Source organism: Vanessa atalanta, chromosome 18 (assembly GCF_905147765.1).
Source record: "Vanessa atalanta chromosome 18, ilVanAtal1.2, whole genome shotgun sequence".
Taxonomy (NCBI): domain Eukaryota; kingdom Metazoa; phylum Arthropoda; class Insecta; order Lepidoptera; family Nymphalidae; genus Vanessa; species Vanessa atalanta.
Genome location: NC_061888.1, coordinates 662,231 through 689,056, shown reverse-complemented (window position 1 = coordinate 689,056; position 26,826 = coordinate 662,231). Strand labels below are relative to the sequence as shown.

General features: G+C 34.5%; 1 protein-coding gene across 7 annotated transcripts in view; it reads right to left on the bottom strand.

Moving 5' to 3' along the window:
* LOC125071198 (AMP deaminase 2) overlaps positions 1-26,826 on the bottom strand; it is a 44,150-nt gene that overhangs the window by 6,598 nt on the left and 10,726 nt on the right. For 5 of the 7 annotated variants that reach the window (XM_047681311.1, XM_047681307.1, XM_047681312.1 and 2 more), the window contains 15 exons: positions 13,504-13,645; positions 7,524-7,689; positions 7,232-7,418; positions 6,744-6,960; positions 6,494-6,619; positions 6,166-6,259; positions 5,528-5,632; positions 4,741-4,872; positions 3,976-4,139; positions 3,559-3,682; positions 3,191-3,357; positions 2,613-2,733; positions 2,360-2,533; positions 2,119-2,229; positions 1,827-1,964 (listed from right to left, as the gene is read on the bottom strand). In XM_047681311.1, coding sequence (XP_047537267.1) covers positions 1,827-1,964; positions 2,119-2,229; positions 2,360-2,533; positions 2,613-2,733; positions 3,191-3,357; positions 3,559-3,682; positions 3,976-4,139; positions 4,741-4,872; positions 5,528-5,632; positions 6,166-6,259; positions 6,494-6,619; positions 6,744-6,960; positions 7,232-7,418; positions 7,524-7,689; positions 13,504-13,645 — 2,168 coding nt within the window. Of the gene's footprint in view, positions 1-1,826; positions 1,965-2,118; positions 2,230-2,359; positions 2,534-2,612; positions 2,734-3,190; positions 3,358-3,558; positions 3,683-3,975; positions 4,140-4,740; positions 4,873-5,527; positions 5,633-6,165; positions 6,260-6,493; positions 6,620-6,743; positions 6,961-7,231; positions 7,419-7,523; positions 7,690-11,514; positions 11,696-13,503; positions 13,646-21,967; positions 22,122-26,826 lie in introns of those variants that run through there. The other 2 variants (XM_047681308.1, XM_047681314.1) reach the window with 2 other exon arrangements.

The window sequence follows — 26,826 nt, the reverse complement described above, 5'->3', positions numbered from 1 at the left end:
ATATCCGTTACTAGTGTTGAATATCGATAGTCCGCTATTGATAGACTATCGATAGTTAAGGTGTTAGCGGTAGTATTGATAGTCTATTAATAGTATTGTCACGTGTCAATACTATCGATAGCTCCCCATGAGCAATACTATCGATGGTATTGCAAAAACCATTACTTTTAACCTAAACTATCGATAGTCCAAAACTATCGATAGTATTGATCAAAACGATACTATCGATAGTACTATCGATATCCTGAATAGTTTTCGAGGTCAACTATCGATAATTCTGCAACGCTGTCCGTTACACAACCGATGTCACAACATTCGGATATCGCCCATGCCTAAATCAATCTGACGTTTCACCTTTCGTCTATTACAATCACAAGAAGAGTTAAACTGAATAGAAACTTCAACTTTGACTTCGAATTGACGCGCTACCATTGGTTGAAATCTAGAATAATCTATGATATTCATTATGGTCTCGCGTTATGAAAAATGACGTTATAAACGTCGACGAAGCTTTTATTGGAAATTTTAATGAAAATGTTGTATTATAAATTAAGATATATATATAATCAAGAGCTGCTTGTAGTGCGTAATAAAGCCGAGCTTTTAGTTTATTGCTTGGAATATGTAATGTATATAACTAAGGTTTGTTTATCTTTATTCCTTCTTCAATTGTAATAGTGTGTGTGTACTGCTGCTGAGTTTCGAGTTGTTCTTACAGAATATCTCCATTGTTCAAGTCATGAATTTGTTAGTACTTGCGCTACTTATATACTGAGAATAAGGAGAGATGGAATCCTAATCGTCAATCTCGTCAGCGCCTCCACCGAGTTATAGGGTTAAATTATTTCAAGGAATTTCCAATATCTTTATTCTCCACGCCAGACATAAAGCTAGGAGAGAATAAACCCGTAAATTAAACCTCAAGCCCTGAGGCGTCAGAATCGAATCTTCACGTTGTTATTCACTCATGAGTATGTTGTAATGAATGTATTCACACACACAAGCAAAGCTAAAGCAATAACACAAAATGTCACACACAACCATAAACAACAACAATTTGTTATCATCTGTTGGGATCTGACTAATGGGCGGGGCTTAACAAACATGGCGGACTTGAAGTTGTAGTTTTCTTTCTAATTCAGTAACGATTCCATAAGAAATAACTTTTTAAGTCATTATTACGTTAAATGTAAACCGACTTCCGGTTACACGCTATTTTGATCCCAAAATCAATTTCACGTCTCATCTGATAAATTGACTCTACGATAATTTAAAATGAGTTCCCGCTTAAGCCCATAGACGTCACGACTCCACTGTCAGATCCCCGGAGACCTGTCACTTTGTTGGTTTAAGGGACATCATCGCATGTATGTTTTTCTTTCATTTTGTTAATTTTAACGGCATATTTAAATTGCAGACGTATTCTAGTCTTAAAATGAAAGTAAATGAATTTTAGGAATTATATACAGTAATTGATGTGTGAAACGACCTTAGCTGTGTGGTAACAAGGATCTAGTGCATAGTGAACAGTACGTAAATTGATATATATATGGTATTAAAAAATATATATTTTGTATTGTATACTAGTGTACGTAGTGGCTTTGATCTCACATTAAACTTCACACACATCGAAACGTTTTGATTGTGTTTTTTTCATGTAATTGATGTTATGATAATATGTTATAAGTAAACTTTTTATTTATAAATTTTCCTTTACCGTATTTGGTTGTTCAGCTGTGGCATTTGAGGTGTACTAATATAAATCAAACTCAAACTTCCCTAATAATTATATTACAAGTGGTAGGAGTGTGCGTGCGCGGCGTTACCTTGAAGATGTTGGTGAGCTCGTCGAGCAGCGCCTCGTAGCGGAACGACACGCGGATGTCGGGCACGTTGGTGCGCGTGATGTCGTTGCCGGCCACGCCCTCCTTCGTGTAGTTGGGCCCCAGCCAGTACTGCTTCATCTGGACAGACCCACCGCGTCAAACGAATCGCATTGCTGTCTGTCTCGGAAGCTAGTGATTTTAACGTCTTCTTCCCGCTTATTTCAACTACCAATTTACTCCGAGGCCATTACAGATTAAAGTTAAAAAGTCGATACCCGGCGTTACGCATTACCTCGTGCGGGAAGCCCGACATGAGCACGGAGTTCCGCGCCAGCTCGCACATGTCGCACGAGCTCAGCTTCCACACTTGTGCCGCGATGCTGTACTCCTCCATCAGCGGCTCCTGCGGGTGGACCACCGGATACGTCAACTAGCGCTCGCAATTATGCGTTGATAATAATCAGATCGGGCACATTTCGTTACATTGTTATAACTAAAACTATGAAAGCTGTGAGCTGAGTGACACTCGGTACCTTGGTGAAGTGGAACTGCAGCGGGTCATCCGTGCTGAGCGTGATGCAGAGTCCGCGCGCCAGGAACTCGGGCAGCGGGTTGCGGTGGTAGTTCAGGAACAGGGAGTTGTTGCTGAGCGGGGACATGGCGATGTAGATCTGCGCCAGGTAGTACAGGTACTGCAGCACGGGCACCTGACCACGTCGTAAGCCCATGATTAGACTCTTGTAACGAGAAGACGAGCTTGAGATGTATATCGGCTCTTCGCTATACCTTCCTCAGCAGCAGTCCGTGCGAGATGTTCTCGGCCAGCATGAACCCGCACACGAGATGCTGCACGGGGCCCGCCTCGCCGCAATGCGGTCGCAGCACGAACGTGTTCAACCCTTGCTCCCTGAACATACCGACGTTACAATGTTATATCAATTGCAATCAAAACTCTTAATCAAACACCAAAAGTTAGTCATAGTGACGAAAAGGAATTTTCAAAGGCATTCTATTGAATACGTCATTGAAATCGTTTTACTAATCATACAATATTTTCTATGGATAAAGCTTCATTAAAATCTTTGCTTAAAATCAAATACTAAACAAAAATTGAATTAAATAAGAATCTAAGTCAGCGATGTAAAACTTGCATCATAATTATTTCTTTTTCCGGAGTACCTCAGGGATTCTCTCTTGATCCACTAACACATATGATGTCACTTAGAATGTAGAAATTCTCGAGTTTACTTTGGTAGTTTATGTAAAATATATAAATAAAGTAAAACAAATCAATAAGTATTCTAACACTATCAAAATCGGCTACAGCGCTAGTAAATAATGAACATTGTGAAGCGGAGACTCACTTCCGGAAGTGGTTGAGCACGGTGATGTTGGCGTACATATAGTAGAGGTAGTAGGAGTAGGGCGGGTTCTCCTCGTCGTCCCAGTGCTGCGGGAAGCGCACGTCGGCGTCCAGCATCGGGTTCTCGGGCTTCGACTCGTCGTCCACGCTGTCGAAGCCCACCACGTGCTGCAGACAAAGATACGGAAAATTCTAGTAAAACGTTTTGGTCGCGTCGGATTGTGAATGTCTTCTGCACACGTGTCTCCACTTTATGTTCAGAGTAAATAGCTACTACTACTCTAAAAAAAAAGTTCTTGGACTAAAAATGTGGAATTTCAAAAGGTAAATTTAATCTGGGATAACTGACAAATATCAAAATTGACTTACAGTAAGGAATTTATGCAACTCGAGGTTGCTGTTGGGATCGTTGGTGACCTCGAAGAGAGGCTGGAAGATGTTGCTGAGGAACTCCTGGAAGTTGTTCATTATCTTGTTCGACTTGAAGATGTCGCTGGAAATTGTTTTAGCACAATTAGTCAAACGTTTAATGTAACCAACAATAATGTCTGAGACATTAATTTACGATCAAATTAATAAAATATATATACAGATATAAAGTAAATTGTTAATTAAAATCTCGAACGAATGTATTTTGTGATAACGTAGGTCGACACAAATTCTCCACCCCCCTTAAAAAAATAACCAATGAAATAATTATGAAGGAAGAAAAAGAAGATGGCGCTGGCGGTATGCCAGCGGGAGACGGGAATGCCATGAGTATAGTTCCAAGGGCCGAGCACTCACTAGAGGCGCGGTATCTGTATGAGCCAGCGCACGTTGTCGGAGTGCACGTGGTAGGCGATGGCCCACTTGGCCAGCTTGGCCCACTCGCCCGCGCTCTTGCCGTAGATGGACAGCCGCAGCTCCGCGTTCTGGTACTTGCTCTCCTCCAGGTCCGACGCCACCTCCTGCGGGCGCCAAGCGTTAGCTACTTTGTCCAGGGTGGCCGCACAGTTGCGACACAAAACGAGCGACGTTGATCTTGAACTGATATTACAGTTCAACGAATTAAGTCAAATGCCGAGGAGAGTTCATCGAGAATTACAATTTCTCCAAGTGACGTTAGACTGCATTCATTTTGGTGGATACAATGAAAAATAAAATACTTATAATAATTTAATTACATGCAAAAGCTACATAGTTATGATTACTTTATTTTTATCTGGATCATAATTTTCTGAATCGGTTTTCTGAACTGAAACTAAATTTCATGAATTTGGTATGAAGCCCAAGGAAAGACGGATTACTTATTTATTACCAAAACTTACGAACCTAACACACGGGCGCGGCCGCGGACGAAAACTAGTTTTATATTGAAGGGCATTCGTTCGGTCGTTCATGACAAACCGACATTAAAATGGAGTCTTCAAGTAAGTTATCGATAGTTTTAAGTGAATTTGAAGTGGATCTATGTCGTGTTACATTGAAAAGTACATCTATAATTTTCGTAATTAAATGATTAAGATTTCATTTCAACAATTCACACCTCCGATACACTAATCCACTGACCTTAATGATCCTCGCGAAGTACTTCCCGTTCATGTAGTTGTCCGTCTTGAGGAACACTTCCCGCAGACGACTCTCCCCGATGGGGTTGTACTTGGCGTTGAACTTGTCGAAGCGGTGGAACGTGTTTCGGTCCTGGGTGACAGTTCAATTTCTGTTAATATTGAATTGCGTTCCCTCCTCTTTCAGGACTACTTGTAAATTACTACTAAGAACTTTAAATAAATGTTATGTAAATTGTCAATACAAAAATCCAAGGCGCTGTTTATTACCGCCCTTCAGACTCGTAGGTGGCATTTTTATTTATTTGTATAACAGTTTTTTTTATATATATAGTGACCATATTTGTAAGAATCCAAATGTACCTAATAGTAAAAACGATGCCCAAAATAAATGTTCGGTACATTTATTTTGTTAAATATAAAGGTCACAAGCAAAAGTTATCCATAATACTAGGTATAAAAAACTATCTATTCTCAACTATGGAGTAGTTTTAGTGAGAAATTATTTACGAGGGTAGAATTCATCTGTAAATATATGGCTTTAATTACGTAAATTTCTTAAATATAAATTTAAACTGCGAAGCGCATGTTTACTAAAACCTTCTTTGTTATACGCTTCAACTCTTGGTATAAGTTTTATGCATATTGGTTTAGTCGTTTTTTCAATGTTTAGATTTTAAATGTCGTTTGAAACGATCATTGAGATCGTAGTCAATAATCACGAGTAATATTTATTACAAGTTTCCACAGACAATGATGAGGTGAGGCAAGGTATAGTGCGCGCTCACCGCATGCACGTCCAGCATGTCCACGGTCAGGTCGTACGTGCTGAGGTTCATGGATTGGAACACCGCTTTCAAGGTCATCGGCGTGCCCTTGTGCAGTGTCACCACCTGAAGCGAATACAGTTACATTCAATCTTTGAAGGTCGGCGTTCACATAAATAGCAAAGTTGCAAAGTACAGTCGATTCTATTCAGCGAGATTTCTGACTAAATTGTCAAATCTTCGAATTTGGGAACGAATCGAAACGTTCGAAATTTAAAAATCTGTGTCCAGTGATTGGTTGAAATTAAACTATCGAAATAGCAGTTTGATTATTATAAATAATGCAAGCAGAGTTCTATCTATATACTCGAGAACCTAATTATATTTTGGACTCTAGTAAAGTCATGGAGCTATGTTGATCCTATCAGATCTATCGATATCGACTTGTTTTGTATTATAATAATGAATTTAGTTACGATAGCAAAAGAAAGGAAAAGTCATTTTCATTAGCGAGGAAGATAAATTGACCAAGAATAGATCCCTGAAGGATACCTAAGCGTCGTATTGGAATTTAAAACACTAAATTATTATTTATCCTGCAACTATGTTAAGTGTCTCTGGTTGCTATTTGAGCGTGTGATATGCTTGTGAAAACTCACCTCGTCTGCGTGGGTCTTGAGAGTCTTCTTTATGAACCGTAGTAGGTGTTTCTGGTTCATACACGATGCGGCGTGTATGTGAGTGTCAACTTTCCTATAAATATACACTTACTTTAGAATAAACGTTCCATAGAAAAAATATAAGGTTAAGTTTAATTTGGAGGGTCGGAAGTGTGATCTTAAAACCTCTTTGTATTTTTTTTCTTTTGTTTTTTCAGTCCATAAATAAAACTATAGCAGAAAATAAATATGACCAAAGTGATTTACAGACGCGTAGCTTACAAAGAAGATAGTGGAATAGGTAACAAGAAATGTCTGTATGAGTGACCGTATGTTGTAAAAGTCCCGATGCGGCACGGCCTTCTGCGAGGCGAGCTCGCGCAGCTCGTTGAGCAGCACGTGCAGCTGGAACTTGGACGACAGGTAGCTCAGGCGCCGGTAGCAGAACGACTTGCTGGGAACAACGACTTTATAGCACACACTGCACGGAAACAGCCGAGCCGAGCACGATTTTTTTTATATGTAAAACATATTTAGGCGAAGAAAATGAGATAAAGTATTCGAACATTTGAACTCACAGAGGACCATCGGACATCATGTTGCACATTGTGTTCTTGTCCTGGATGTACTGAGCCAAGTTGATGTAGTCGTAGGGAACCCTCTGCTCCCCGTCCTCCGTTTTCTTATATAAGTTGAACACGCCGTTGTCTGGTCTGATCAGGTAGTCCTTCGCGTCTGGCGTCGGACCTTCCCAGGGATCCTTGTTGTCCTTGAATGGAGGGTGCACGATGTGGTCTGGAAATAAGGAATAATAGATTCGGCTGCACGTAGTTGCGTATTTCTTTATTAAGGTTTTTAATGTATTCTGTATTTGTTATTATACTCATTGTTAAGATCTTTATATCGGATTATCGATTTTATTTATTATTATTTAAAATACAATAAAAGTAACGGAACTTGATTTTTGTTTCGAGTTTTATTACGATATCGACGCTAAGAAACTCTAGTCTCCTGGAGGCTTCTGCTTCGTCCTACATGATACAGTTTAAAGACCCGCAGGGCTCACCGGCGATGTGGTTCCGGGGCGCGCGTACGATGGGCGCGTGGTTGGCGGCGGCCTCCGAGTCGATGCTGCGCAGGAAGCGCGCCGTGATGCTGGCGAAGCTCTGCTGCGACATGTCCATGTACCGCTTGCGGATCTCCAGCGCCTGCACCAGGTACGATGACGCCTGCTGCAAATCTTCCAGCGGCACCTGGTTTATTGTAATGAAGACGTTAGTACTGGTAGTTGAATCACGAAATTTGATCGGGAAATTTGAGCGGACTCTGATATATGTCATATAATAGTGCGCACTGACCCCCGACGTGTCCTCGCCGCTTATCGCCACCCTCTGAAAGTGTGGCAGGATGACATCGAAGTCATCGTCGTCTCCGCGCAGACGGGCCGCCTCCTCCAGCACGGAGGCCGCCCCGCCCGCCTCGCTGCCGGCGAACGACCGCGCTGACTGACCGCATTCTGCAGCCCTATTTAAAATAAAGTCTTAATCAGTATGCTGTGCCTAAACACTACTGATTCGAAAACTAGAAATTGTAGGAAGTTTTGTGTATTTAAGTTATCGTACAAGAGAAAATTATTCAACGGGAATATTGTTAACACAACAATATTAAAATGTTAATTACTTAATGTAATTCTAATGTTGCTTTTTTATATATAGGTACTCTAGATTGTACCGACGATTAGAGTAATTGAGCTCCCGAAAATTATCGAATTAATATTCGCAGGATGTTAAGGAATGCTTATAAGATACTAATTATTATGTTTAATGTTTTCATTACTTATTGCAATGACATAGTCATCAAGACAAGATTGTCATTGACGTATGACGCCACCTCAGATGTCGTACATTAGTGATAACGATTTCAGAATACTCTTAATTTTTTTGCCAGAAAAGGAGAAGCGAGAGGAATATGGCGTTATGTCTAATTTGATAGCTTTGTAACATAAATATGTCGAGTTTTTCTACAAGACATCAAGAAAAATGTATATGGTCTCGAAATATAAATTGGATGTGAGGATTAGAACTGTGTGTGTTAGTGACCTGTAAATGTACTCAACGTTGTGGAAACTAGCCCTTAAACTAAAAAAAAATAGAAGTGCAAATATTTATGCACAATTTGCGTACAAAAAAGAGGAGTTTTCTTTTTAAATTATTATTTGAATGTAATTTATAAATCACAATTAATAAACGCATAATCATTATTCATCATTTTATTAATTCCATGCTCGGATGTGAAGGAAAACATTGATATCCAACTGTTTCTAAAGCAACGTCGTCAAATATACTCCACGCCGATACTGAGTAGTGGAATTTTTATATGTTCTAAATACAAAAAGAAAAGTTTATTTTCTTTAAAATTTATATTTATAATTCAAATTACTTTTGATAACCTTCAAGTGCCAATAATAATAGATCGAATAGAAGTTAAATTTAGTTACATTATTACATAGTCGATCTATGAATGACTTTAGGAATGTCATTATAAATTTATCACCAGCTGTTGCCTGCAGCGTCGCCCACGTATGTATCTTATTGATTTTTCAAACAAACTATGACGCTCCATTTCATCGGCTATTATATTAAAATATTTTTTTATTATTTTAGTGAAAATGTCCAAACCAGTTTTGCGGTCATGCCTTTTTATTGAAAACAATAACTGACGGGAGGCAAGTATTAGTGTTCTGGACAAGTTAATCCCAACGTGTGCGCGTGGAGCGTTCTATATAGGTACTTTGTTGATATATATTGTTACAACAATAACGTGCTTCATTATAGTTAATAATTTTTTAGTGACGATTATTTTAAGCATTGACAAACTTACACTAAATCAAATGGGTCCCTCAAGGTTCTATTCTTGGTCTATTTCTCTTTCTCTTTTATATAAATGACTTGTTATGTATTTTATTTAATAAACACGATATAGTATTATTTGCTGATGATACATGTTTAGTTTTTAAGATAAAAGACGTATTTAAATATATATCAATGTGAACAAAGCTATCTCTGTAATAGTACATTGTTTTAATGTTAATAACTTAACAGTTAAACAGTAAAAATTCAAATTGTATTAAATTATCTAATTTATCTAAGTTTTATATTGGTTTTTATAAGAGTTGTTTTCAAATGAATTATGATTAAATGTCGTTTCACCTATAATTAATATACCACTCAGTCTGTACTTGCATGCCCTATACACTATTCATATAGTGTATAGAGCACTATTCACATAATATACAATATCATACATAACCTACTTCAAGTGTTAGTGTGTATTTTGTTGGTGATTTAAGAAAAGAAATAAATAATTTCTGTCGTAAGTTGTGTGATACCGAATATACTTTTAAACGGGGAAACATTAGTTATTCAAGAAACAACAAAATTCCTTTGTATCACTTTAGACTCTAGGCTCCAATGGGACCAACAAATTAAATAGATTGGTGAATTGACACAGCTCTGCAGCTTTCGCTGTCCTGCAGAAGGGGGTTATTCGTGCAATTTATTTACCAGTAAGCGTTTAACGATCCAACGATAAGCATTCCACGTTCTTTTTCCCAATAGGCAATTTTCGTATAACGGCCGAAAAACACTAGTAACGCCGCTGATATGAATGATGCATCATGGATTGTACATGATATTATTGGTATTGAATTACTAAATGGCCCACTCGATGCTTACGTGGGTGACGATAGACGAATTAATGATCGTTGGTAATTGAATGCGTTGAATTTCAAACAATACACTACTGTTGAGTGTTAACAAATCTCTTATCAATATCATGCTATGTAATTTTAGAACGGAGAATGTATGATAATTTTAGACTTGTGACTACTTCGAGATAAATATTTGCATGTAATTCATCTAATACTACAATTCCTTATAACTTTTATTCAAGAAGCGTATTGCTTTTTTTCATTCAAGTAAATTATAGGACTTGTTTTTAGAATTAATATATATAACGATATAGAGAGAATAAAACGTTGTTTGGGGGTAACTTGTAGTGAGAGATATTGAGTATTATCCCCAGAGGGAGAGTATCACCCAGACCGTGCACTAAATTGTCTTTCACATGTTTTCGCCCGATAAATGCACATTTAATGAGGTATTGGTTCGAATAGCAAACATGTGAATCTTAACCAAAGATTGCCGGTTCAAACCAGGGCAAACACAAGTGAATTATGATTATTATGATTTTCACATGTTCATTTGTGTTTATAATTCATCGAGAAGGAAAACATCCGAAACAGCCTGGCGTCGTTTCGTTTGGGCCATGACCCCGATTAGGTCTTAAAATAATATACACTAAGAAAGCACACAACATTTTATTTGAACTTAGCGTTAAGATCTATACGGAAGAACTCAAATGCTTTTGAACTGGCTTGAGCCCCCTTGGACCCGCCCCCTGAATCCACCACTTCTGCCAAATGTCAATGAGCCTCTTGTCTCTTTTATTCTAAAACATTTTTAAAGTATGCTCTAATACGCACCGGATTTAGACGTACGATAACATGAGTACGACAAGTTAACACATGCAACATGCATATACTGGGTACTACCATAACCAGATTATACAGCGTTTGCGACTCTCGTAGGACAATGTATAGGTACGCTTATATCCAAGAAAACATTAAAAAAATAGCAATTATCCTTTAGGAACCTTTCTGTACCAGAATATTACACAAACTATTTAAGTATTTGGAAATAAAATTGGCTGTTTTTTTTTATATTCAATCTATGTGAATAATCATAAATTGTCAAAAGACCCCTAATTAACTTTTTTTGCCGGTTCTTCTCAGGTCAGAGAATTTCCTTTTCCGAACCGGTATTAGTTTTTAATTTGACTATCTATAAGTAAATCTACTGCTTCTCCAGGCCGTACTCTAGTACTGTAAATCTTTATGGCATAAAAACATTCTGAGTTTCTTTTTCCCGTTCCTAGAAATCTGAGTTATTGCTTAAGCTAATGGTACATATTTGACAATCAATAAAATTGAATAAACATATTATCATGTAATTAATTATGTTAATATTATTCCAATTTTAATTAAACACGTTTAAATTGTACAATTAATGAATACCACACGGATAATAATTAATATGCTAAAATTAGTCACGTAGGTATTTAACCAAACCAATAGAAATAAGTTATTTATGTTTGCATTTATTAAACGAATTAAGTTTCAAATGATTATTTCATTTAAAAAAAATGATTTGTTAATTTTTTTAAAATAAATACTATAAATAATACATAATTAAATAAAGAGTCAAAACGCAATAACAATACAAAAATTACCTTCTTGATGTCCATTTCTTACATTCTAGTTGACTTCCGAACATAATTCCATAACACAAACAATTTTAGAACAAAAATATTAACAGCGTCAAAATTTGCCGCCAAAATATAAAAATTGGACGACGACTTCATGTATTCGGCCAGGTTACAGACACAACTAAAGATCGAAGCCTATTAGTACGAGATTTTGCACTCTAAATGTAATAAAATAACAAATTACAATATAAAAAAGTATCACTTATTATTAAAAACACCACAATTCGATCGCATTCAATAATTTAACTTAAATACCGACCAATATTCAATATTTTTTTAAGTGCGAACTGGCAATTATTTAACGCGTTCAGCCGGCTCATACTGAAGTACGTATATCTGTTGGAACACGAACATCCCCCGTGGTAAGGGTTACCGCCGCGTCAAGGTTGATCCAATTACCCTCTTAATACCAGCTCGACCGTTATCCGTCGCGCGTGTATGGCTGTATGAATGTATGTAACTCTATAAGCCAATAGATAATTGTTACCGTTAATTATATATTTATTTATTTGAATTACCAAAAAATAAATACAATAATATATTTCATATTTATGATTAAGGGTTTACATATTGAGAACACTTTTAATTATAAGTAATTACAACTTGCTATGATATTTTTATGAACATCGATAAATAAAAGATAAAAAAATAACTTATTCAGTAAATCAAAGGGTACGACATTTATAGTACCTATATATACTCTATCAAGTAACTAAACAGGAAACAGACACAAAATTATGAATATTCAATGGTCAAAAAAAAAAGAAGAAAAAGTTTATTTCATGACAGTTCTTTGACAGACATGCAGGATGACTAAATCGTTAATACTCTTCGAAACCTCGTAATACGCTTCAGTGAGTTTATTCACCGGCGTATTTTTACCTAAATTAGTTTTTGTATAGATTGTTCTGAATAAAGTTAATTTATATCATGGAATTTTAAAAATGACATTAAACTTAATCATCGAAACGTATGTTATAAAATATAATATGCTGTGTATATAAAAAGTTGAGGAAAGAAATAAGGTGCGTTCGAATTGATTCTGTTTTGTAATAAGTATAATAAAATTTTAATGAATCATTGCTTTTACTTTAATGTTTATTGTGAAAGTACTCATAACTTACACAAAAGTAGCGTATGAAGGATAGTTTTAAGTAATTTAGTTATTTTTTTTTACTTGAAAATAAATATAAACTATATACACGAATAAAACATACTATATTAAATAGTATTTTTAAATTAGCTTGATTTCTGTATGATTAAATATCGCTTTTTACCTATAGATATGAAGTTTAATTAAAACATCCGTATGATTTATAATCTCAGAAACAAGGAGATATAGATTCTATACAGTGTTTTCAAGTATTGTATAAGATAAACGAAAGTGCTCGATTCAATGATAAATATATATATTACGTATGTTTGTGTGAAATGAAATACGAAGATCTTCACTATGCATATTAATAATGTCGTGCAGGTCTAAATAGATCCGATCGAAACCTATCCATAATTATAGATCGTTAAAATCGAGATATTTTAATTAAATCCAGGAAATTCAATGACATGACAGTTCAACAGGCGGTTTGATATTTGACGTTTATGGGTGCGTTCAAAAAACTGTGTAATTAATGATTATTGTTAATTTTCACCACCTAAATAGAAAATATAGATTTTTGATAATCACAACGTTTATAAAATATATATATGAAAAGTTAATGATAAAACGTATTTGTTTAGTTTTATTTATTTCACCGAGTGAAGCCGGCTTTTCATCTAGTGTACACTATTCCAATAGCGATAGTGCGAGTCGTTATTGTTTGTATTATCTGTATATGTGATTCTATTGACATACAATTTTTATTTTTTTACAGTAATAAATACATGATTTCAGCCAAAGTATGTGTGTGTGTGTGTGTGTGTGTGTGTGTGTGTGACCATATTATAACGACTTACTTGACATTAAGCTGTCGCTGTATGAGGAGCTTCTTTTCAATCTGCTCAATCGGGAACTGTGGGACTTCATAGGGCGCTGATAACTCGTTGGGGAGCTCTCGTGGCGCCTCCGCTCCGACAGTACTTGTAGGACTTTCACTACCTGTTCGAAATTATTACAAAGTTAATACAATTTGAAACAGTCTTGCTTTTAGCCTAGAACGTAATATTTCATAGTAATACTTAGGACACGCTAAGGTTTGTTTGTTATAAATTTAATCATAACCAAAACTCTTTTTGCAATTTTAACCAATTACAATTGGGAATAAGTCTGCCTTCAGTTCGGTACAAAATTTAGTTTTAAAAAAATACCAAGTTCGTACAATTATACATATTATTCGTGAAAACTATGATGCACGAAAATTAAAGCTAAAATTTTTTGCTACAAATATAAACGAATGCACGTGGGTCTAGCAATCGCCAGATTGAGATTCTATGAACTTTAAATTTCAGATATTTTTACAATCCATATTTAATATTTTAGAGATTTTGTACAGTGTTAATTGTATTTTATGAAAAAAAATACCCATGTAATAATGAACCGACCGGGCCCGTGACATTCATTAGATAGATGTAAAATACTGCCGTGAAGTTTTCCTTAGAACTCTTCGAGAGGAACAACTTCACCTTACAGTATTTTCAAATCAGCTTATCGATTTACACAGCGCTCGCCGAGAAAGCTCGAATGGCACGTTTTTTCCGAATTTATCAAAAAAAATATTCCTTCCGCGTGATAATATATTCTAATCTGTCTATTGGTGAAAATCTACAAGCGATTTCCTGACGTTAGAGCGAATATACATACATACTGATAGAAGATGGCTTTGTTTACGTATTATTAAGATGCAACTTTTCAGTAGACACTTGTCATCAACACGTGTTGGTGACAAGTGTCAAGATTAAATTTACAATGTCGTGAAACTAATTGTTGGCCATTTACTGAAGATTTCATTTTTTTAATGGAAATATCTGCGACGAAAATGTTATTTTAATAGATCATGTATTTTTATATGTATATATATGTGTAGTAATACATATGTGAGCTGCATAGTCATATTCTACTATCTTATACAGCTGATTATACGTTCCTCGTAATGTTCCTGTCCATCTTCGACTTTTTCTCACAAAAATTAACCTCAGCTTAATCGTAACACAGGAAAAAATTCTTATTTATATCGATTACAATACGATCCCGATTATACTCTGGAATCGGAAAACGGCTAAACGGCAACTATTATGTTTCGAATCGATTGCGATAATTGTCACTTTGTTAGAAGAATTAGGGCTCTGTCTTGTGAGGCAATTACACACGCAAGTGCACGTTTTTACAAGTGGAGCAAGTAGTAAAACTGTCTCTGTCAGTAAATTAAAAAATAAATTACAGCTAGTATTTGTGCTTAAGGTTATAATACCAATCGGTAGTTCTTAAAAAATGGGAATAAAACGAACGAGCCGTGGCTTTATTGAAAATTACAAAATCGGAACTTCGTAAAGCCTTTAGGTATCCCATTAACTGAGAATGGACGCATGTTTGTGACGTTGTAAGGAAAAGGATTATGTAATGTTTTATTTAGAGCGCGTCGCCGGTTGGACGCCGCTTCCTCGGGGAGTTAAGTTGCAAATTCCAGCTCGTAGATTCAAATCCCAGATCGGACTACTAAAATTTAAATTAATTTTCCTATCAAGAAAATCCACGATACCCCAATATTGTGGTAGCTTCACTTAATACAGTTATGCAAAATGACTATTCAAAAGTTCTTAAGTAAAGTATATTTTGATTTGATTTGGCTGTTACTCATTACACGATTTGATTTGATTTGATATGGCTGTTACTCATTACACTGGTATCCTATACTGTTTTAGGTCAAGGCCTGCTATTATAGATAATATTCAGAAGTAACATACTTATTTCCTCTTGCAGAGTGGCGCCGGTTATCTGCATATTGTAGATAAAGCGAAATGTTATCTTTATATTTTATCTAGTATTACATACCAGTGAATTATACACAATAAAGTATCCAAACGTATGACTAACCTCCAGTTTATGAAACGCCATTCGCGTCATTGGTCGATGGCAACCGATGACGCAATAGGCTACCAATAATAAGCAATCGGATTAAAGCAAAGTAAGTTAATCGGACTTTGATCAACTTTTCGTTAAAATTAACGTAGATATACAAGTTTAAAGTTCATTAAGCAATAACCTCTTTGTTCAGTGCATTTGAGTCAGGTTCACCGAGACCTAGCAAACAAATTTCAAAAAGGATCACTCTGGAAGGGTCTTTGGTCATTGTTTTAATTTACAAGACGAAACAATCGTAACATTACAATGTTTGACTTTTGAATTGATTTAGTACGAAATATTTATTACCAATAATCATTCAGAGATAAAAATAATTGTCGATTATAGCTGATAAGAGTCCCCAATTGGTATTGAGTAGCGTTATTTTGTTGCTAGGGTGGAATATTTAAAAAAATATTAATTAATTTTCATATCGTTGTGACTTACTAGATTTTCAATTGGATTCTTTGAATTCAATTGTAAAATTTTAAAGGATCGTTTATGATCGTTTGTGTGCTAAAGAATATTACAACACTAATTAGTTCACACCTAGGGAATGAGAGGATCGCGTCCAGGCTGTTTCAAATAACGTAAATATATTTATTGTTATTGTATGATAACAATATTTGTAAAATATAACATCCCCGCTGAGTTTCTTCCGCCGGATCTTTTCAAGTCCGAGGTGTGAATTTCCGAACTTGTGGTAGATTTTTGACTATCAGTAAACAAGTGTTGCACTTCTATATCTTATTTAATAAAGATTATTTCTGCCTTTGACTTTGAACTAAACTTCAAATATTTGGAAACAATTTATTCTATTATTGATTTAAATATAAAAATGTTATATTATTATTGATCGATGTTATTATTCTCACAACTGTTAGTTATAATTATCAGACATCGTTCTTATTTAGTATTTTGTTTTATTTACTTGCAAAATAATAAATTCTCCTTGGCGTTAATCCTACTGTAATATTTATATCATCTTATGACGATATTATATTTATTATAAATGGCAAACTAAATGATGATTCACAATATTATATGGACATACATAGTATATACCTACTAGTGTATATAAACTATAGCTTATGTCTAATATCTAAACATAAGTTTAGTAACGGATGGGACATCAGCCACGCCAGAGTATAGTACTGTCGAGTGCACTGCGCACTCAACAATATTACATATACATTACGTAATCCTATCGATTAAAATGTGTAACTATTCAGTTTTTCAAAGGTTTTTCTCGACGGAACATCTAGTAGCTTTAACTTTTATTTATCTTATAAAATAACGATTCAAAATGCTGGAGATCATTTTGTTTCCGAGTATGATTTTGTTGACCTCACCTGACCTGTTGTTGTTTTGGGAACGTTCACGATATGATGTCAACAATGGGATATTAGAGTTCCCTAAGAAAACCTTAGCCCTAATAAGTTTGTTTGTCTGTTCGTTCGATCGCACCGAGCTGTCAAGGTCGGGCGTGCAGACAATAGGGCACTAATTGATTATTCATATAGCGCGCGCTCCCCTCCGGCTTTGTAATCTTGAATCGAGTGATTTATGCGCAGTTTAAATGTTCTCATTAAAAGCCGCGAAAGTAATCGATATTAAGACACAAGGTATCGGTCTGAGTGTGATATTTATCAAGTTACTGTTTCGCGAACTTCACTTAAGACTTTAATAACTTACGGCTTTAGGTGTCCATCGTTAGAAATGACACTGTAGGTGTAAGTTTTTAACTTTCAACGGACTAACAATTACACCCAAAATTGTGAGGTTATCTGAAAGCGATCACATTTTGGAATAAGTTTGTTTTCTCGGGGTGTGTTGTAAGATGTATCAGAACAGTAGGTGCAAATAGCTAATGTTTCTATATTAATGTAATCGGTTAAACAATAGCAGGAGATGTATACATTCCTTATTCTACCGGTATGAAGTCGGGACGGTTTGCTAAGGCAAAGGTTTGCAAAGGCGCCTGGCCCGTCATTTTTCTCCCCTACTAAATCGACACAACATGTTAGCGCACTATATAGCGTATATCCTAAAACGACAAACTAAAATAATATGAAAGTTCAATATAAATCGGAGTAGTAGTTTTAAAGCTAAATGATAAAAAACAACTTTCTAATATTAGTTTTATGTGCTACTGGTTTTCGACCGCAGCTTCACTTGCGTTTTAGGAAGTTTATTGTCATGTATTATTCACAAAATGTTTTTACAAAATTACACCCTATGTGTTATTCTGGTGTATAAGCTGTATTATTGTAAAGTTTCATTGAAATAAATTCACTAGTCTTTGCGTGAAAGAGTAACAAACATATAAACTCTCGTCTATAATATGAAAACTCCCCATATGTACTTATATTTGGACTTTAGCTTATTGGTTTGTTATACATATATAAATATGAGTTATCAAAATCAGCCTCGTTTTATCTCAACTATAGCCCAGGTGCAATCACTCTTGTGACGATCTGCTCTCCAAAAAATGTTTTAAAGATACCTTTAAGAGATCTGTTTGTAGTCTGCACTCTAGCAGTCTACAAGGAAATATACCAGACTAATATGTTGTCACCATCACCAAAACATATTCAGCTGAATTGGTAAAGATACTTGTTTAAAATCCAGTTGTAATCCACACACAGAAAGATGTCAAATTAAATAAAGAGTAAATAATTTACTAAATAGTTACTGATGTCGCAGTTAACGCCGTTTATACCTACTCTTGTGTGAATGTAAAATTAATTGGTGACCTACAAGTTGAATAATGTGAAAGCATACTAACGATTTAATTAAAAAATTATTGCTAATGATTTTTAAAATATGAATTATTTATTATTTTTTGTGAATAATTGAATATGAATTCATTTCACTCTTCAAATCGGCACAAAACAATACTTCTGTTTGCCGATAGAATATGTCATGAGTGGGTGGTACCTACCCAGACTGACTTGCACAAAGCCCTACCACCAAGTAGGTTCCTAAGGCGGGGCTAATCCCAAGGAATGTTTTAATTTATTTAAAATATATTTTAGTTATTACGATTCTTATAACAAACCTTTGAGACGTCATGCTACATGTAGTTTTGTACGTATGTATGTATTACATGTATGTACTAACATACGAACATATGTTTAAAGTCATCATCCTCCTGCCCTTATCCGAATTTTACATGGGGTCGGCGCAGCATGTCTTGCTCTTCCATACCTCTCTGTCGGACGTCATCTCACAAGTAACATTCTTTCTAACCATATCGTCTTTCACACAATCCATCCATCGTTTCTTTGGTCGTCCCCTATACCCGTCCACATCCATTCTCAAAATCTTCCATATGTTTATAGTATCTTAATACAAACGGAGAACAAAATCGATATTGGTTATATTCTATAAATTATGATGATGTTATTATATCATGGTACGTCATGTATGTTAAGTGAAAGTTGCATGTGCATGTGCATGTGTTGCAGTTGCAGCACAGGAGATAAAAACCCGCGTCTACTGACTTTAGTTTCTATATACGTTATATACAATCTGTATAAATAAAAGCGAAATACCACTCACTGCTTAATCAGGAAATCTCGGAAACTATAACACCAACTAACTTGAAATTTGACAGGTAGATTCCTTATAGAGTGTACATCCGCTAAGATTTTGCGAAACTGCACCTCTAAGGGGGATAAAACGGGGGTTGGAAGTTTGTGTTTTAGGAATTTCACTCCGATAAAGCCGCAGCTTCAGCTTGTACGTAATATATATATATAAAATTATTAAGAGGTAATATTTGTGTAACCAGTGATCCAATTCTAAAAATATATTCACTGGTACTGAAAGCTTCAATACTCGGGAGTACCTGTATCGTTTAAATTGCACCTGCGCGCATCTGAGCTGAGTCTTTGAACGTAAACCTGTCTGTCTGCCTATTGCTCTTTCACATTCAAACCACTGAGCTGAATTTGATGAAATTTGAAGTGAGCTTGAACCCTAAAGACAAAAGCTACTTCTTTATGCCTAGCACCTGACAACCAACCCCTGTAACGCGACCGAAGCCGCGGGCGACAACTGGTGCATAATAAATTGGGTATAATCAATTGTTTACAGTTCAATTTCCATTTGACTATAGGTATCAATGAGTGGAAACATCAAGATTTTTCTCATCTGCTGCAACCCACTGCTAAGCTAAGGTCTCCTACCGTTAAGGAGAAAGTTTGGAGCTAACTCCACCACACTGCTCCAATACGGGTTGGTGGATACACACGAGATCGAATTTTATTGAAATTAAAAACATACAACCTGCATTTCCTCGCGATGTTTTCCTCACCGTCAAGCACGAGATGGATTAAAACCCTGTCAAGCGTCACTGACTTTTCATTTTTTTTTTTTATGGCATTGGTTGGCGGTCGAGCATATGGGCCACCTGATAATAAGTGGTCACCACCGCCCATAGACAAAGGCGCTGTAAGAAATATTAACCATTCCTTACATCACCTATGCGCCACCAACCTTGGGCACTAAGATGTTATGTCCCTTGTGCCTGTGATTACACTGGCTCACTCACCCTTCTAACCGGAACACAACAATACAGTGTACTGTTATTTGGCGGTAGAATATCTGATGAGTGGGTGGTACCTACTCAGACGGGCTTGCCACAAAGCCCTACCACCAAGGATCCTTCCATCGTGTCCTTTATTTGTGTTTATAATTCATCTCGTGCTCGGCGGTGAAGAAAAACATCGTCAGATAACCTGTATGTGCCTAATTCCAACGAATTCCTTCACATGTGAATCCACCAACCCGCATTGGTGCAGCGTGGTGGAATATGCTCCTAACCTTCTTCTCAAAGGGAGAAGAGGCCTTAGCCTAGCAGTGGGAAAATTTACAGGCTGTGATTATTATATCATATTATTAAAGGCTTAATATATATAATTCATTAATATGATAATAAATTTTATTATTATTATAATAGTCAAATTCTGATATTACACGTTCGAGTTTCTAGTTTATTCTTACACAATAGCTCGACTGTAATGTTGGTTAACCATTTAAATGACATTCTTTAAATGTAAATTTTACAACGTTAGAAATACATGGTAACTTAAGTAACAGACAAAGTAAGCTTATATATCATAGCTAATGTACGAAGTATGCGATTAACTTTTATACGGATTCACGAAACGCAATGCGTCGCTACGAAGTACGACTACACATTTGGTTCACTGCCAGTAGTCCTGTTGTTAATGTGAATTGTAAGCACGGACGTGGCGCCTAACGGGTATTATGAATCATAATTCATATAATATATTTATTTAATTCCTTTGTATATTCCTTCCGTTCATATTTTTCTTTTAACAATTTCAAATATGAATGAAATTCAGGTAGGTATCAATTTGGAATTAAAATGTTATCAACATGCATTAGTGTTAATCAGGCTCGTGTTTAAAATGTTTCTTAGTGTGCGTGAGATGACTAATATTTTAACAGCTCAGCTACATTGTGAACTGCTAACAGTTCTTGACTAATATATCTTTATTTATAATACAATACTATTCCACTAAACTACTTATATCCATTTTTTTTTACTTCCAAAGTTCCGATAACAGTTTCATAGACGCACAAATCGCCATTTTTTCGCAAATCCATAATGAATATCATAGACCATTCAAGCTCTAGACCAATGATATCGCGTCGATTCGATGACAAATGTTGTTTATTCGGCTTTTGTCCTCTTGTGGTTGGAATAGGCTGTAGATTATATTTGTTAAGTTTATTATATTAAAACGCCGATAATAATCTATAATTCTAAGATTATTTCTATAAGTTCATAATTAGGTTTTTATCGATTGCAATGCTATCTTACTATCAAATAAATTATCTATGTTGATGCAAGATTCGTTGTATATATTGTTGAATTGTAATCATTTCATTAATAATTTATTTTTATAAAAAATATTAGTTCTTTAATGATGATTAATGATAAAATGTTTATTCTTTATTTTTAGCCCAGAGGATCGGTATTGCGATTCAACGGGGAAATGCTGCTAGCATTCTTGCCACCATTCCACGCGGTCAAGATTTATACAGTGACTATTTTTAATTCATATGTGTTTATATTTAAGTTAATAAAGTTATATATTATATATTCTTATGTTAATAAAGTTATATATTTTCTTTGAGATAAATGTGTTTTATTGACGTTGAGTAAAGCCTTCACGGCTGCACTCGGGAATACAGTGTTGGCAAAATCCTGTATTTTATAATAATTGAATAATCATTTCCGAATATGGGTCAAATAACTTTTTTTTTCAATATATATTATAGTATCGACAAAAAAATATTACTAATAAAAAACTATATTGTATTTACGTTTTTCCTCCATCTTGTCCACTTGCGCATCCGACGGCGCACGCACATGCACGTGCCACAGATCCTTGTCGAAACTGTACATAACTGTACGTAAACTGAATCACGCTTACGCTTACATCAAAAATCTATACTTTAAGCCTTTGTCAAAATACACCTAAAATATATAATAATAATAAAATAAATTCCTTGAATAGGATTGTGAAACATTTAACTGTGACATAGTTGCATGTTGCATAATTAAGTTTGCATAATTCATCGACACTCCCAATATAGCGTTATCACTATTTAATCTGAAAATATGAACTGAATGAATAACGTTAAATGTTCGAGTGTAGGTTATTAGTGAATCGTTCGCAACTAAACAACCATTTATCGTGCACGGAAAACTACATGGCGTTAATGGCATCAGCGTGGGAAAATCAATACACCATAATAACGATTTAATGACTAAAATAGTTCTGTTCTGTTTTTATCCTTTACAGAGATATATAAATAGACATCCTTAACTCAATATATCTAACGATTGTTTATTTAGAAATAAGTTCTCTCATGCGGCACACGGTACAGTGGACTGGCAGAAATCGTCACGTAAGGATATACCGTTATGCCCCTGCAGGCAAACTTTCATTCTCTTTCTCTTTTCCTCTGTCTCTTTCTATTATATGTAGGTTTAATATATCATTGAATCATATTTTTGATACGAAGTCCTTTGGCTTATATTGGAGTGAACTAGAAGAAAGAATCAAGTATGAAAAGAGCGTCATGCTCCATATCACAGGATATGGAACATGACGTATATCCAGTGATCTTCTTCTCTCTTTTTCTTTCTCTTTCTATTTTATATGGTTTTATAAAAATAATATTTAAACCTATTTTTGATATTGTTTTAATTCACACGGTATTTTAATAACAATTTTAGTTATTTTATATTTACTAATTATATATATAAAATATTTATTACATAATATATATCAAAGGCAACTTCGTTTCAACCGGATGTCCTACGACACCTCGTTTTTTGTTACTTTTTTAATTCATACGATATTTTTAGTAACAATTTATTTCTTGACATTCAAATCTCTTTATTTATATTACGATTGATGAACAGCTCTGTGACAAATATCTACCATTTCTTAAATCGCTAATCCACCATAAAACCTTGGGAACCAAGAAGATACGTCCCTTGTGTTTGTTATTACACTATTTCAAATCGGAATACAACAATACTAAATTGTGATTTTTATTGGTAGAATTTGTGACAAGTAAGTGATATTTATTTGTGACATATTGAATATATATGTAAACAATTACAGTTAAAAAAAATCCTCTGAGTTTCTTTTGCCGGTTCTTCTATCAGGGTCTTTTCTTTTCCGAACTAAAACTTAGCCATTATTTCATTTGACAATCAATAAGTAAATATAATCTAGCTTCCATATTGAATGGAAGAATTTCATTTGATTTGATTTGGTCTACCCAGATGGGTTTATACAAAGCACTAACACTAAGTTTTAATAAACATTAAAGTTCTAATGAGTGTCCTATAGGTCATAGTTGTATTGCGAAACGATGGAATATAAAATAAAATAAGGTTACGTTACTGTTTTGGTTATCTGTGGAATATTTTAACATACGTTATGTATTTCAAGCAAGCTTTATGACCGATATTTATTATCTATATACGATAACACGACGTATTTATGATATCAATGAAATATCAATTGAATATAAATCATTGAAATTAGAATAATCTAATTGATTATAAATAGTCATGTTTAACTTAACATTTCTAACGATTTTTTTTCTTATTTTAATATATAGACGGGCTGGACATTCCCAGAAAATAAAATCTTCTGTACGTAATTATAAAATAATTTTGTATCACGTTACAGAATTAAATTAAAGCTATCCGTTCGAAATGTAGATTCTATCAAACAGCCATAGAACTCATTCTAGTGACGTAATAGGTTAGTTGTTATGTGGTTACAATTCTTTGCAATGTCTGCGTCGTATCCTATATCACACCGTAATGTCTGGGCGCAGCCCTGCCCGCTGCCGTCAACTTCTGCTTATTACTGAGTGTATTACCCACTTTACTAGTATTTGTTCCAATTGAGTTATTAATTTCGTTTCTATGTACACGATAGATGTTGATTATTCACACTAGCGAGTTTACTTTAACTCGGTGTTATTGAATCAAATAAGGAAAAAAACTACCCAATATGACTAATTAAATCAATCAATTTTAACTAGCTGTGCCCGCGACTTCGTGCGCGTTTGAATTAAACGAAAAAGTTATTGTTGTAGCCTAAGTTACTCCTTATTACATCAGCTATCTGCCAGTAAAAGTCCCGTCAAAATCGGTCCAGCCGTCCCAGAGATTAGCCAGAACAAACAGACAGACAGACAGACAAAAAAATTTAAAATGTTATTTTGGTATATGTATCACATGTATTTAATAATAAGCAGTTATTTTAATATTACAAATAGACACTCCAATTTTGTTATATGTATAGATTATTAAATTAGTAATACGATAATAAAATACTTAACTTACTTACTTAACAAACTTTTTTATGAAATAAAGAATTTATTAATTAATTATTTAACTAATCGTGGACTGCCTTTTGTCATTCAAACGCAAAGAATAATCTGAATTTAATAATTAAACATCCCTATCTAGACTAATATTATAATTGCGAAAGTAAATCTGCCTATCTCTTTTTCCGTTACGTTTTCACGGCTGCAGCGAGCAAGCTTAAACCCAAAGTATGGCATAAGCAACTTTTTTTTACCTACAACTACGATAAAAACACAGGCGAAGACGCGGCCGACAACGGCAACTAATACTTTATAATTTCATAAATAATTTATTTCTCTATGATTCAGTAACGGTAGAAAAAAATATTTAAACTGTCAATGGTGCCTTATTGCTTGTAACGAAATCTGGTTCATCTTTATACGCCTAAAAAATCGGAATTGCTACTCAGAAAACTTGATTTGATGGCATTCTTGCCACCTTTCCAAGCGGCCGTGACTTTGACAGTTAACTTTTTTTATATTTAATCTGTTTCAAATATTTAATTAAGTTTTTTGTCACAGTTCACAAGATTGCGAGAACAATCGGCTAGAATTGTTTTCTTTCATAATAAATGAATATATTTTAATTAACTAGATTTTGTACTGAGCAATGTATTATTTTATAATAATTTTCAATTAAAAACAAATGCGCATTTGATTTTTTTATTTTTAATTATAATAAAAGAAATAACTGCATTTTAATTTACGCTCGGCGTAGCGAGGTTCGAATGAAAATTTTCATCAAGTATTTAAATTTAAAAAAAAATCATCATTACGACCGTTATGAAGTATCGTGGTTGAGTATAACGACATTTTAACCTAGCTTTTAATTTATTATAAGTTATTTAATTTAATACATTTTAATGTGAACTTTAACATTGCAATACCAGATGCCGGTAGATACTAGGAATAAATATAGGCTATAAAAAGATTATTAGGTTTTATAATCAACTAGCTGTACACCCCGACTTCGCACGGGTAAAAGTAATGCAAAGTTACAGTAAAGTACTTATAAACGTGTTTAAAAAACTTAAATTCAAAACTGCCACTACTAAACAAAACGAATTCATATAACAATAATATCGCATAAAAAATTTTTATATATATATTCCGGTATTATGATATCAATGAATCGACGGTTTGTATTAGAAGTACAGTTACATCATTTATACATAGATGTCGTATTACATATTCTACAGCCAAACAGCGATACTCAGTATTGTTGTGTTCCTGTTTGAAGGGTGACTGAGCTATTGAAACTACAGGCGTAGGCACAAGTAACACATTTTAGTTCCTAAGGTTTTATAAAACAATATATTTATTTATTATAATTTAATTTGATTATTTCAATCTTTTAGAAAATATTTCATATCTACAAAATTACATTTTATTCGGTCAATTGCATCATACACTTATGTAAATTAGTTATTATTTTTTATTTTACGTTTTATTAATTAGTATTATTATTAGGAAGTATATTTTATTTTATTTAATAATCCAAGAAAGGAAAAATAGAATTCGTCTCGAACTATTACTTTGTAACAATTACTAGTTTTAATAAATCTAATGCAATACCGATCCTATCACATTTTTTCTATGCTGGTAACACGGGTGATGAAATTTTTCACAAAAACAAAATCAAGACATGCAAATCGGAAAGAAAAGGGCATTCATGGTTTTCACAAAGATCTCCAAGTCTATTTTAAGACGGTTTCTTAGCCGGAGGGTGTGACGCAATGTTTTATCATTCACCCATGCCACGGCCTGGAGCAAGGTTAACTGTGATAAGAGGTCAACCCGCGAATACGAAACAAACAAATATATTGTTCTATTTTTTTTATTAAGCGTAATATTTTAAAGCATATGCGATCATGTCAAAGTTTTTTTTTTCGAAAGATCTTATAACAACAAAAAAATATTTCTTGTATTAAGTACCCCATTATAAGTTATTGAAGTCATATATGACCTACATATATTCAATTTTCAATGAAATTACATATAGTATTTTAAATTATATTTTGAGTTTAGATCAAATTTATTTCTCGTCATAATATAGTTTACTGTCGGGCACAGGTAACAGTATATTGAGTTTACCTAAGTACGCAATATTTACATGTCTTACAAAGACGTGAGTGTTTATAAACACTATTAAAATTACAAGAATGTATCCTGTTAACGACGTGACCAATTACCGATTTCACATTTACTCGCAACATTAAAATATTTGTAATTTAGCACGACCACTCATTCTGTATTCAAACAGCTGTTTAGTTGCGTATCGT